Source organism: Culex quinquefasciatus, chromosome 1, assembly GCF_015732765.1.
Source record: "Culex quinquefasciatus strain JHB chromosome 1, VPISU_Cqui_1.0_pri_paternal, whole genome shotgun sequence".
In the NCBI taxonomy this organism is placed as follows: domain Eukaryota; kingdom Metazoa; phylum Arthropoda; class Insecta; order Diptera; family Culicidae; genus Culex; species Culex quinquefasciatus.
The window spans coordinates 23,715,736-23,730,097 of NC_051861.1; the positions used below are offsets into that span (position 1 = coordinate 23,715,736).

A 14,362-nucleotide genomic window follows, 5' to 3' on the forward strand; every position below is an offset into this window, starting at 1 on the left:
TTCCAGGGCCATGGCCACTCCGGGTGTGGCCAATATCCTACCAGGTTGGTCCCAACCCCATTGCACCAAATCATTCTGGTATTCGGGTGACCGTCCTAACAATCTACATTAGAACATAATTCTTTCCAAGTTGGTGCACAACCTGTGTCTATCAATGTGTGCATGTGTGTGTCTGAGTAATAAAATTACCACCGTGGATTCGTCTTTGACGAAACTTCGGTAAGCACTGAAATTTTCTGAGGCTATCTGTTAGCTTAAATAGTTCGCACGAAATGTGGCGACCATGGGGCAACATTCTCGCGTGACAGTTCTACGAAAGCAGGAGTCAAGGCAAAATTTGCGAAGTGCTCTCAGACAATCAGCAGCTGGGATTTTTCGTGCATTCATTTTTTATTTTCATCTTAACTTTTGAATACTTTAACAAAGTTTTATCAACTATGTGAGGTAATCTACTTGCAATTTAAGACTACCCATTTCGTTTGGTGGATAAAGCATACAGATTGCTTGAATGGGGTGGAAGATATAAGCGTTTAAACAATTACACAAATCGTTATATTTTCACTTCGCGAAATTTTGGATTGACACCCGTTTATAGTGCCCTTAGACAAAGTTCTTTGTCAAAATGTCCGCACTCTGCTAAATGTAAGGTATGCACTTCGGATCAAACGTCAAAATTACCCCCAGTAGGCGCTGAAACTTGGGGTGATGTTTTCATTATAACTAGGGTTAGTGAAATTTCACGATTTCGCGGACAGCGTGAAATCCGCGAAATTTGTCTTTTTCCGCGAAATCCCGTGAAATTTTATGTATGTGTGAAAATGTAACGATTTTTCTTAAAATAATTTATCAAACTCGTAAGAAATAAAAATAATCTCATGAACTACTGTAGAATTGAGTCAGTGAATATCCTGGTTTAAAAACTAATATAGCGTTAGTAATTTTTGACGATTTCATGGACGGCGTGAAATTTATCAATTTTCTCAAATCATTTATTTTAAATAACAACTTAATAAATATTTCATCCAAAAAGACTATTTAAGTAAATTTTATTTGTTTTCAATTAAAAAGCTTGAATATATATGTATGTCAAGTTGATATGAACCATTTCAATAAAATGCTCAGATTGTTAAGTGTTTTAAGAAACTAACTGAATTTAGTAATATTTGCATATGCTGTATTAAAAATTTTACTCCTATTTTATTTCAAAGGTTTAGTTTTGAAAAAAAAATAAAAGAATCAAGCTTTGTTTTATTCAAAATAAAATGAAGCGTATTTTTATTTTTGGAATCACAGTTTAAAAACACATCAATTATTTTTTGGGCCTGTTTAATTTGAACGATATTTGTTTATTTGGGTGGATAATTTCCGTGAAAATAAAAAAAAAATATTATTTTTGAAAATTGATTTTAATTTAGTTTTTGAAAAGTGAGCTAAAACTCTAAAAAATATGTTTAATTGTAGCAGAAAATTCAATTTATTTTAATCATTTTGACTGGACAAGATTGTTAAATCTTGCTTTGATATGAAATTCATTAAAATGTAAAAAGATATAACAGAAGCAAATTTGCGAAAACATTTTAGAATTATTAGTCGAATATTAAAAGAGCAGTTCAGTAAATGAGAATACGCGTGTCCTACGTTTATATAAACCAGGAGGTTTTTTTTAAAATTTGGAGAGTTTTTTTTTGTATCGCATTCAAGTTTAGTGATTTTTTTTTAGTTTATTGAAGAATAATATATAATGAAGCATAAAAAAAGTATCTGTGATTTAAACATAGGATTTTCAAAATTATTTTAACATTTTTTAAGTTCCGCGAAATTTGCGTGAAATTTGATGTTTTTAAATTGAGGTCCCCGTGAAATTTGCAATTTTCAAGCGTGAAAAATCACAAAGCCTAATTATAACCTACAGCGAGTAAATTGATTTGAAATTTGAAATTGTTTTATTTCATCATAAAATCGACATTAATAGCAAATTATGCCATTTTCAGGTACAGTCATCCCACATATTCGGAACACCCACAAATTCGGAACACTTTTATGATAATTTGTCAATAGCATGCCAAAAGTAGCTTTTCTGTCGACCTTACTATTTTTAGAACCTTCATTTGGACATTATCTTGCTATTTCACTAGTAAAAGTAGTACTTTTTGAACAAAAACTTCATTCCAAGACTATTTTGTCCAGAGCAGCAAAACACTGCCTCTAAATGGCCTGTTTCATAATTGTGGGATGTTATTGTGCCTCCCTCAATTGTGGAACACATGATTTTTACTGATATTTTCACAAAAAAAGTTATCAAATCATGTATAAAACATCACTAAGCTTGAGTTTCACTGGTTTCAGTGTGTGAAGTCATTATTTGGTAATAAATATGTACTCCTGGAGAGATCCAAAGTTTGTTTACATTCGTAAGAAAAAAGTGTTCCGAATTTGTGGATTTCAAGGGTCAAAGTAATTCTTCAAAAACTTCTTATAAAAGTTAAAATTTGCAGATGTTCGATACAGCATTCGAAAGATCGCAAGAAAAGCTTTCAAATGAAGGTAAAAACGAATCATTAAGTTCAATAATCGATTCGCTATGATTTTTTGAACATTGGCCGATCTGGAAACCGTTCCGAATATGTGGGATGACTGTAAGAAATAAATAGCTTAATTGATATAAACGAAAATATTTTTGTAATGGCCGATTTAACCTGTTCATTATTTGATTCAAAATAAGGGAATGTTTTAATCAACCAAAATCTATCTAATCAATTGAGAATGTAGATTATTCAAGTGGACAAAATTTTTTTACAGTCACTTCTAGCATAATAGCAAAGCTCTGCTTGAAAAATGGTAATTGGAATGATTTTCAAAATTAGCAATCTAACCTCATTCTCGCAAAAAACTCGATTTGCCACCTACATTGGAGTAGAAAAACATTGGTGCAAGGTTACGTTTACGTTTTTGCGCGATATGTGCAAAGGGGAGTGAAAGTTTTTTAAAAGAAAATTGATCTTATGGAATAAAAAAAAAGTTAACAGAAGGTAAGAAATAAAAAGTTCTATCGACTGACTTTTTGATTTTTATGCTAAGCTGCCTTTTTCATTGAAAATTCTGAGATCCGGATTGAAAACGCGAGAATGAGGTTAGATTGCTAATTTTGAAAATCATTCCAATTATCATTTTTCATGCAAAGCTTTGCTTTTATGGGAGAAGCGACTTTAAAAAAATTTTGTCCACTTGAATAATCTACATTCTCAATTGATTATAGTTAGGTTTTGGTTGATTAAAACATTCCCTTATTTTGAATCAGATAATGAACAGGTTAAATCGACCATCACAAACATATTTTCGTTTATATCAATTAAGCTATTTATTTCTTACCTGAAAATTGTATAATTTGCTATTAATGTCAATTTTATGATGAAATAAAACAATTTCAAATTTCAAACCAATTTACTCGCTGTAGGATATAATAGGGGGATGGCGTCGCTATTTTTAGACCACGTTTTCCACTTTTTCTCATCGAAACCGACTACTTTATCGACTTTATTTTGCTGGGCGAGATAGGACGCCGTCTATTTTAGACGATGACTCAGCACTTTTCCACTCTTGCACTTCAAAAAACCAGATGGCAGCACGATGTAACGCCACGTCCCTATGAAAACATCACCCCAAGTTTCAGCGCCCTCTAGTGGGCGGTAATTTTGACGTTTGATTGCCTGTGGCAGTACAAATTCGTTCTGTACACCTTGCAGTGAGATTCAAGTAGGCTGTAATCTCTGTTGAGATTCACTGCCTTTAAAGAATCCCATGAACAATAAAAACGAATGTAATAAAAAAAAATGAAAAAAATAAAATAATCTTTTCAAGAGATATAAAATATTCGGATTTTATGTTGAAAAGTCTGTAATGCATGTTTTGCATGTTTGCTGCTCGGCATACGGCGTGTTGAAGGCGGGTAGGTATTGCGCTGGAGAGAGTGCCGAGGGGTGTGAAGGTGGTTTGACAGAGATCTCAAATTAAAACTTTAAAATTTTAGAAATAGCACAAAAAATAAATCTTAAATTTTACCAAGAAAAAAAAGGAATCCCATGGCTGTCAAAACTGTGTGACAACCGTAGATTTTATTGATAATGACTTGATAATTATTTTTATTCCCTCAATATGCACGAATACATCTGGAATTTTTTTTTTTTTTTTTTTGAAGGTCCGATAAACCAAATTTCCAGTTTTTGCTTTTTGGGTGTTTTTAAAACTGCCTTGAGTCAGGGGTATTAAAAAACACCCAAAAAGCTAAAATTGAAAATTTGTTTTATTGGACATTTTCAAAAAAAAAACTCCAGAGTTGAGGAAAAATTCCCTTAAATTGTGATAAACAATTTTGCGCCCGGACGGTATGCAAAACGCTGCTCTTGCAAATTTACAGCTAGAAAGCTCTTGTGCAATGTCAACAGGTTGTGTTAGCTTTCGCTAGAGCTTTATAGCATGAAAGCTAACTTGACTGTACTAAAACTATTTTTGCATGAAAATATAAGCTTCAGTGCTGGCCACCAGGGGTAAGAGTAAAACCTCGTGTTTAAACGGTCATCTGGAATTAATCATAAAAGGTATGTTTTAGGTAATTTTATCACTGTTGTTCTTGCTGTTTAATTATTACTCAATTTTAAGCAATATTTTGCCTAAATTAAAGCAGTTGAGGCATAATTGTGCAAACATTTACGTAGTTTTTTTTAAACAAGACTGCAACAAAGTTATTTGAAAAGAATTTTTAAAGATAATGATTCGGCTTCGATAGGAGAAGAGCAGATCAAATGTATTAAACATAATTGTTTTATTTACAATGCCTAAACCAAATCAATTTGGAGCAAAAATGGCCAAAAACATGTTTTTTCTTGAGTGCACTTTTATCATTCATTTTAGGGAAACATGACAGTTTCAACCGAGGATTCAACACACAAATCAAAATATGTACTGTTTAATAAATTAGTAAATTTTGGTATTTTCTCGTTAATCCTACGCCAAATTTTAAATGAACACAGCATACACAATTTTGTGTTACACTTTTCTCCCCTCGTTTCCCCACGCAAATCACACTTTTCTGTCACTCCTCGAGCAGCCGAGCGCTCTTTTCCTTCTCCTCGGTTAGTGCTCGTGCGTCGTGCACCACAACCGGTACCTCCAGCCCTTGCATCCTGGCGGCCCGCACGAAACCTTCGTTGCTCGTCACCGTGATCGCTTCGTGTTGCATCCCAAAGGCAAAGATTTGCAAACTTCTAGGTTTGATTTTGCCCCCGACGCGAATGTTTTGCATTTCCGGTGGCAGCGGAACATCGGGCAGGATTTGAACGCGCTCGAAGAGCTGTTCGGCGCGAGATTTTTCTTTTGGTCCGCCCAGGATGGAAAGAATCTCCTGGAAGGACGATACAGCCGTTTCGCAGCAGATGAGGTCTTTCCCGTGGAAGAGGTCGTCCAGAAGGGGTTTGATGGGCTTTTCGCGCTCCCAGCGGGCCTGTTCGGTAAGCAGCGGTTCCGAGTACTCCCAGTGGGACGATCCATTGGTCATGGCGCTAACGTACGCAATCAGCGTCGTGATGTCCAGATTGAGCTTCCGAACGGCGGTCGGTTCCATGCGTGGCACGGGTTGGGAAGTTTGCTGAACCAGAACGGTGATGCCGACCTGCTGCAGTTCCTCGATCAGTTCGTCGTCGATTTTGCTGAGAAAGCGAAAAACGACTCGCGGAGGCTTGAACATGTGCGGGTTGGCCTCGGCCGCCTCCACGTACTCTTCCGCCTGTTCCAGAATACTTTTGGAGCCGTAGCTCGTTCGCCCGTGAACGCCATCCGCCAGCGATTTGGGATTCCTTGCGATGACCTTGATCCAGGTCGCTCCCCCATCCGCAACAATGTCCACACGCAGCTTCGAACCGCGATCCTCCAGTGGCAGTGGAAAGTCCACGTGAGTCACGTCCGTGCAGCTCATCAGACACTGCACCAAACACGCGAAATGGGTCAGATTCGAGCACAAAATGTGATTTATCGTGACACTCTTCGCGTTCTTCACCTGTGAGAAAGAAGGTTCAACGGCTTTAAATCCTTCGGGTTCAAGGTCTCCTCGCTTGCTGGTGAAAGGGACTCACCTTGTTCAGGAACTTGAGTTCCTGGGAGATTTTCTTGCCAATTTTGCGCACTCCGTCGACGCCGTCCAGCTGGGCTAAATCCGCCAGTAACTTTTGACCCGTCTCGATCTTCTCCAGGGCCAGCGCGTCCAGTTCTTCCGGGGAGTACTCCATCGTCGTCGCGTTCAGGGATTACAACTGGAAGGGTTTTTCGGAGCTGTTGTGTTCGCGTTGAGTGCGGAAGTGATTTTGTTTTGATGTTTGACAGCAGGTTGCGAGAGACCCAAACACAAACAGGGTGGGCAAGAGAGGACTGCCAACCGAAAACAGAGAGAGAGAGAGAGAGATGTTATTTTTGGGACGTTTTGATGTAACTTCTTTATCGATGTGCTTTTAAACACGTGCCAGAGGTGCTCAAACGCAGAACAGCGTTCAAAAAAAAAAAAAGATTTATGAAAATATTATTTTTTTTTAAAGATAAAGTCCTAAATATAATTTTAACGTGTTATGTTTAATTTTCTTTTTATATATTTTTTCCTGTGTGTCAGGATTTTTATTTTGTTCTACAAAAAAACTCAGTAACAACATTTCAAAAGCGCGAAACCTACAATCCTGCCGTTTCGGGAAAATCAACATTCAATATTTTGCAATTTCTATCAATTCAAAAATGCATAAAACCCATCATTTTTGTCTAAACGTAATAGAAAATCGCAATAAAGTCATCATACAGATCAATTTGAAATAAATTAAGGTATTTTTGCTATTAAAAATTGAGAAAAATAAATTACACTTTTTTGAAAAGCGTGCCTACATTTTTGCCCCACCGTATTCGCCACCCTCCCAACCAATACAAAGGTATCGCCCGTCAAGTTACGCCACAATCACAAAACAGATGTAAACAACAGTTTCACCCTTTTGGGTTGGGTTAATACTTAATATTTCGGGGTTAAAAGGAAAAAAATGATTGAAAAACTATTTCATCTTTATGAAACATTACATTCAGTGACACTACACTCAAAGTCAGTAGTATCCCTCAAAAGGGTACCTTCAATCCTCAAAAAGGATACTTTCTATCCTTTTTTAAAGTTCACCCGGCGTATTCTTTTAAAAGGGTATGTCAAATTCAGTGCATTTTCGATACCCTTTTAAAGGGTGACGACGGGTGAACTTGAGAAAAGGATACTTTTTACTTTGAGTGTACAGTGATATTTGCGACCTCAGTGATATTGTGGTTTCGGAAATAAATCGAATTTTTGCGGCGACTTCTCCGACACTACGCTTCGCAAACTTATCAACATCATTTCTGAGTGTAACGATATGTTGTGCTGAAACGTCACTGACAACATTTTGTCGCTCTGGCACCAAATCGAAACGAGCGATTTCAACTCTCGCCGCACTTTTTCTCTCCGCATTTTTTTTGCAAAATAAATAGCATCAGTGCTTGCGTGTTGCCGTCGGATGTTTTGGATGATAATGATGGGCATTTTTGAAGATAAAAATAGTACATATTTTATTTGTTTTTTTATTAAATAAACAAAAAAAAAAATGTTTCATCCCTCGACAAAAAATTTCGCCAATCAAAACAATCATAACAAACTTGGCTACACTCTGATCGGGTAATACCAAATAAAGCTTGGCAGAAAAAGGCGGAGAGAAAAAGTGCGGCGAGAGTGGAAATCGCTCGATTCGGTCTAGTGCCAGAGCGACAATAAAAAGTTGGTCTAGAGAGCCTTCAGAAGGAGTCCGAAAGCATTTAAAAATCAAAAAATGCTTGAAAATTTATTTTTGGCGCAGTTTTAGATCGATCGGGTTGTAGAGGATTAAAGTGTTATTGAAACAAAAATCAAAAATATCTTCAGATTTATAGGCATTTTCAGTTGAACCATTTTAAATCAAATTTGAAATTTATTTGAATCATGCTCTAAAATTGGATCTGAAGGCAACAAAAATTAATATTGAAAAAAAAAATGGGTGATTTTGAAATTACCCAATTCGGTCCTAAAATTAAGCTTAAATTTGTGATATGATTGGTTACGCCTAAGGCTACTATAACTCTTGCTGAGTAAAAATCCGTACACTTTACCGATATGACACCATGGTATAACAAAAACTGTCAAGGAATTATTTAGAGAAATTTTGAATTTGGTAACTAAACAAATTTTTGTTAAACGTTTAAAGTTTACGAAATGTCAAGTTTGCATTCACGAATAATATCGTTGCCAGTTTTTTCACGAAAACATTTCTAGAGTTTTTATTCAAAAGGTCCTATAAACACAAACACAAAACAAAGATTTTATATGCTTTAGAAAGCCTTTGGATCTTTTATCTGATAAATATGTTTTGCAAGGAATTTGAAAAGAACAATTCTGGTGCAACATTTGAAAGGGGCGGTACGACATTGCTTTTACGGCCTTTCGTACTATTTAAACGCGTGTAATTGATAATCAAGTTTGAACTGAGGAAAACTCGGAAACTAAGCAAGTTATCCCTTCAAAATCAAACTGACAGTTGAATAAAAAGTCTAATTGGCAAAAGCTTTGGCCCAATCAAAAGGGCAATTAAATTTTTAAAAAGTTGTTAAAATTCTGTACAAATCCGTATTATGCGAAAAATGCTGTACAAAATTCCGGCCTGTTAAAAATCCGCGGAGAGGGTTGAAAATCCGTGTGGTAAAGAAAAAATCCGTACTGTTGGTAGCCTTAGTAACACCGATAAAGGATTTAAAGCAAATTTTTAAATTAATTTAAAAAATACTTCGTGGCCCTTCTTGACAGAAAAGGTCCTACTTGCCAGTTCGTTCGAAGGGGTCCATAGATGATCCATCGAAAAAATGTTGTCTTGTCATTTTTTTTTGTTTGCGTCAAAATAAAAAACAAGTGATCAGAAATTAATATTCCCCAAAATAATATGTTTTCATTACTGCAAATATTTTGTTTACATTGCAGAAATGCAATATGCAATCAACAATTCAAATTCAACTAAAATGGGGTCGTAAAACTCAAATTTGATGCTAAAAGTACAGAAGGCTATAATAAGCCCGAAAATTTGCACTTTTTCGTGTTTGACAGTTTGCCAAACTCGCAAACAATGCAAAATGTATGCAGGCTGACGTTTCGGTAAACAAACAAAGCAGACAAATTGTCAAGCTGACAAAAAGTACCTCCGGATAATCTATCGGCATATCGAGTCCAGACTGTAAAATTACTATACACAAAAAAGAATTTCGCCCCCGGGTGGACTCGAACCACCAACCTTTCGGTTAACAGCCGAACGCGCTAACCGATTGCGCCACGAAGGCCATGTATGAGTGCGTTGATAGTTAGAAAGAGAATGGGGCGTTTCAGTGTGGGCGTGAGACACTCTCTCAGTGTAGGTGTGTACAAGATAGAAGATTAAAATTTAAAGTTTGATCAGATTCATCCAATGAATCGAACAGTGGTCCCATAAATAAAGGACAGTGTGGAGTTCATCATGTTTGACTAGCATGAAACATTTAGGGAGCGTCGGATCGGATTTTTAGACCCCCTCTCCCTCCCCCGTAACAAAGTTTCTAAACAAATTTTAACATTTTTTTTAAATATACAGATATAATTCAGAATTTGTTGAATGTGTCCTTTAATGTCATTCATTCTGAATTTTGTTTGCATCGAAAGTTCGAAAAAGTATCAAAATTAGGGTAGCGCTGTTTATTTTTAATGTTTTGCAATGGAATTCGTAAAACCTATCTTCACCGTTTTATGTGCTTAAGTGAAAATTCAATGAAAAATTAAATAAAAATCAAATTTTGAAAGACACTAGAGCAGGGATTTTTTTCGGAGATGTTAGAATCAAACACATTACTTCTTTCATTCACTTTTAACCATTTTTTCATCATTTCAGTTTATTTAAATTAATTTGTCACTATACTTGTTTTAGTTCAATTTCTTACAATATACGCAGTTTTTCTTTTGTATTTTTCCCATCTAGTTTTCCTCTCTTTAAAATACGTAATAGCTATAATATAGTTATCGAATACCTAATTTTACCGATTTTTTCTTCTTGCTTCATTCGTAACCAATCTTCACTTCCAAACGCTTTCGTCAGAAGATTTTCCACTCGTGTGTTCCACTTGTATATAGTTTTTCCTTTCATGCGCGTTTTCTCCCCCGTTTTATTTGTTCTAGATAAACTTAAAAACGAAAAAAATAAGAGTACAACGACGTTTTCTCTGAGGGTTTTAAAAACTATAAAACAGAACGCGTGTGTGTCCTTGTAAGCACCAGTTTTGTGAATTTATTTAACCTTAAATTTCATTCCACGCTTGCGTATTCAAGAGAAAAATGCAACACTTGACATATGATTTCTTCTGTTTCTTTTTCTTTTTGTTTTACTAGAAAATGTCTCGCCTCGCGTTTCGTCGCATGATGAAGTGCGGCTGGGTACCGAGCCATGGGAAAATGGAGTTGCCAGTGTTTTGTTGTTTCAATCGAGGAGCGTTTTATTCACTATTTTGATTTAGTATTTTCTGCGGAGGAGCCAGTGATCCAAACATTTCTGCCCTTTCTCTCGACTTGCCTTTGCCTTTATACACAGTGTTGCTGTTTTTTTTTGTTTCTTTGTTTCCTCTTCTCGTTTAATTACAATATTTACAGTGTTGCTAGTTTTAGTGGATTTTTGTTTTAAAACACGTTCGCCTAGCCACGTGCGCTTCTGTCTCTTCGCCCTCACACACAGTTACGTGCGCGCGCAACTACTTGGTTAGGAGTTAAGTTTAGTTTACCTTTGTGGTTTTTTTCTTTCTTTCTTCGTAAAAATATAAAAATATTTTCTCTTTCTGTATGCGCGTGTGTAAGTGTGAGTGAGCGTGTATGTGTCTGTGTTTTTGTCTGTTTAAATTGTTCGACATTTCGCTAGTTTTTTTTTTATCTTGCAGTAAGATTATCCTTTCTTGTTTTTCTCTATTATTTGTTTATGTTTTAACCGTATATCGATCAGCAGCGAGTCCGCTGGCAACAACCTCTCAGCCTATTGTTTTGCTTTTGCTGTCTATTTGTTAAGTTTGTTACAGTTTTATGCATTGAAGCAAACACGAACTAAGTTTTGATTAAATTGTTTTTTTTTGTTTGTTCTTTGTTTAAAAAAAGCAAATATGAATATATAATCTTTATTTTTCTTCTGTCTCATCTATCTTGTTTTGGTATTGGTTTTTCGCTCATTTTAGTAATTACGTTTTGTGATCAGTTTTTTGTTGTTCTATGAATTGAGTTATCGATGAAAATATGATGATAGCTGTGGTGCAAGTAATTTACGCCAGCTAAAAAAATATTCAAGCAATTTTATCGGTGAATTTGCTTTGTTGTGTACTTTGATGTTCGAACGGATGTGTTATTTTTGTAGTTTTTTTTTCTCTAAATGCGATAATATTTTAAATTTCTTCAAAACGGAAAAAAACTTTAAATTGCACGAAAAAGTCAAACTTCTTCGATTGTTACAACAATACGCACCAAATATTCCAAAAAATCCTCTTTAGAACAAACAATTCAATCATAAATTGAAAGAAGTTTATGAATTTTGGGTAAACTTTTATCGAGGTTTGAGAACTTTTATCCGGAATTCTGGTGAGTAGTGAATAGCTCAACTGGAAGTGAGCAGGAAATGTTATATTAAAAGTTTTGCAAAATAATTTGTTTATTTCGTAAAAATCAACCAAATGAAAAGAATTAGAATCAAATCATCAACCTGTCAATGATTCATAATTTACCCCAAAAATTTGCACAAAGTTTGAAGTGCCATCAAGACAAAGGATGAACACAAATTCATCCAAGTTGAAATCGAATTTTCCACCCAGTGTGTCACAACGAGTTGACTCCCATGGTGTGCGCCCAGCCCCGCCCATCACTAGCGTCGGTGGTGTAATGGTCAGCATAGTTGCCTTCCAAGCAGTTGATCCGGGTTCGATTCCCGGCCGACGCAGGATATTTTTTTATGATCGATGTTGATGAGGTTGGTAGAATTGGGGCTACACTGAAGCAAATCAGCACTTGCAATTCATGGTAAATGTTCGGTTGATAAGTCGTTTGAATTTTAGCAAATTGCGGCAATTGTTGCGGCTGAGGTTGCGTCTCTTTTTGTTAATGTGATGCATTTGATTTGAAGCTTGTTTTTGCGGGTTTGTTTACTTAACTATTGTATTGCACTCTAGTTTGTTTACATCGGCAAACGGTTATCGAACATGGTTATGTTTCGTGTGTGTGTGTGTGTGTGTGTGTGTGTGTGTGTGTGTGTTTGTATCTGTGTCTGTGAGTGTGTTGCGATAATTATGACAGCGACGACTACGACGACGATAACGATGAGAATGCGATAAAGACTTGACAGTTGGGGGGAAATGTGTCTGCATGTGTGTGTGTGTGTGTGTGTTTGAGTGATGGTTGTATGCGATTTTATACATGGTAGACTAGTCACTACAGTCCGCTGTATCGATTAGAAAGATACTTCGTCTTCAAGGTAAAGTATAAATAGCTCTGGTTTCGATAGTACAATAGATTCAACAACAATAGAGTAGAACGAGTGTGTATGTGTGTGTGTGACATTTTCTGATAAAGGAAGGCTTTGCATATATATGTACGTGGGGGGGTTAGTTTGATTTTAAGGGGAAAGGGACTTCAAGAACAACTATCTATACCTTTTGGATTACAATGAGTGGCTTTTGATTGAACCTATAGCGAACGTTAGAGTGGCTATTTATCAGAATTTGTTGTTTTTTTTTTGGATGCGTGTGTGTGTGATTAGTAGTCATAGTTCGGGGTACATTCACAGTTTCTTACGTTCTGAACACATACAATCGATTAGAAAACTTTATTCTCTCTTTCTTTCCGTTCATCTTCCTACAAAGACCATATAAAACTATACACGCGACGCAAGTTGATTCTGCAAGCCAACTCGTCATCATCTTACGGTACCATCTAACAGAAGAAGAATGTTTGTACAATCTCACCGTAAACAAAGAAGAAAACTAAATGAACACGATAACAATTGGTTTACTTGATATTTCTAATCTTCGAAAAGTCAGATTGCAAAAAAATCCGACCGTTAACCGCAACTGGTTAAGCATTTTGTGAGCTTTTATGTTGGATCTGAATGCCATCTTTGTAGGGATGTTTGTCTCAACAAAAGCTTCGATGTGTTTAGGTCATCTCCACCGGTGCGCGCAATTGCAACGGTAAACTAGTTGCTATTTTTAGTCCCACAATCGAGCTTCACAAAATAATCTCTTGCTCTACAATGCTGCGCTCAATCCCAACGAATGCCGAACAGAACATACTCTTTGAAAACCAAATGGGGGAAAAACTAAACTGGCGCGCGAAACCGATCAACAAAACGGCCGAAATAGAGCTAATAATTTCATTCCTAAATTTTCTCATATGTTTCAATAATTACTACACTTTTACCTTCCGTTGCGTTGTGAGTATGCATGTGTCTGTCTGTTTGTTTGTATATGTATAGAATTTTCGCTAAAAATATGTACCACTTTGCGTTTGCTTGCACTCTCTCTCTCTCTCTCTATCTTGCGCCCACGCGCAAATCTCGCCCTTAGAAAACTAATTAAACTTTAAATTTATCATACTTTGCTTGATCGGCGCGCTTGCAAAACGAGGAGCGCGTAATGGAAAACAAACGAAACGTAAAACAAACAACTTAAAAGTACCGGCTCCGTAAATACTCTCTCGAACCAAATCGTAACAACGAAACAACAGTTTTGCCTATTGTTGCTCAGCTCAGGATGCGGTGTGTGTGGGTGTGGATGTTGCGTAGCGTCGTTAATGGGTAGTATTAGGAGCAGCACGGTATATGTAATAGTAGTGGTGTTAGTAGTACTCGGTAAAAATTGGTTACAATATACAACAACTAGTGGAACAACATCTACTGGAGCCGCCTTTACTCTTTTGCCGCTGATCTAAAATGGAAAACGGAAATTTTATTAGATATGATTGTTCTTGTAGGAGAAATGAGCAATTCTCTGAGAAAGTTCGTTAAAATATATTTAAGTTAACTGCCCCAGTTACAAAAAGCGGTACTAACATTTCTGTCCCATGGCAGGCGCCGTTGGTGACCAATTATATAAATTTCGGTTTAGTTCACCAACGGAGGGGCAACCATGGGTGGTCTCTCAAGCTCAAAACTGGAGTTTTTTTTTGAAAAGGTCCAATAAACAAAATTTCCAGTTTTTGCATTTTGGGTGTTTTTTAATACCCCTGACTCAAGGCGGATTCAAAAACACC

General features: G+C 36.3%; 2 protein-coding genes and 2 non-coding genes across 4 annotated transcripts in view; 1 reads left to right on the forward strand and 3 right to left on the reverse strand.

Annotated features, from left to right (window-relative positions):
- Nucleotides 1-4,950: 4,950 nt before the first annotated feature.
- On the reverse strand, nt 4,951-6,383 carry LOC6031558 (UPF0415 protein C7orf25 homolog). The gene is made up of 2 exons (XM_001842290.2): nt 6,126-6,383; nt 4,951-6,049 (listed from the first exon to the last, which is right to left on the reverse strand). Exons 1-2 carry the CDS (start codon nt 6,276-6,278, stop codon nt 5,090-5,092), a joined length of 1,113 nt encoding a protein of 370 aa, XP_001842342.2. The 5' UTR covers nt 6,279-6,383; the 3' UTR covers nt 4,951-5,089.
- Nucleotides 6,384-9,328: 2,945 nt separating this feature from the next.
- Nucleotides 9,329-9,402, reverse strand: Trnan-guu. Its single transcript has one exon. It is a non-coding gene; the product is annotated as a tRNA-Asn (tRNA).
- A 550-nt stretch (nt 9,403-9,952) lies between these two features.
- The window catches only part of LOC6031562 (SKI family transcriptional corepressor 2), a 122,924-nt gene continuing 118,514 nt past the window's right edge, over nt 9,953-14,362 (reverse strand). Inside the window, exon 6 of the mRNA XM_038261103.1 lies at nt 9,953-14,037. Coding sequence (XP_038117031.1) covers nt 13,973-14,037 — 65 coding nt within the window. The 3' untranslated portion in view covers nt 9,953-13,972. The remainder of the gene's footprint in view (nt 14,038-14,362) is intronic.
- Nucleotides 11,985-12,056, forward strand: Trnag-ucc. Its single transcript has one exon. It is a non-coding gene; the product is annotated as a tRNA-Gly (tRNA).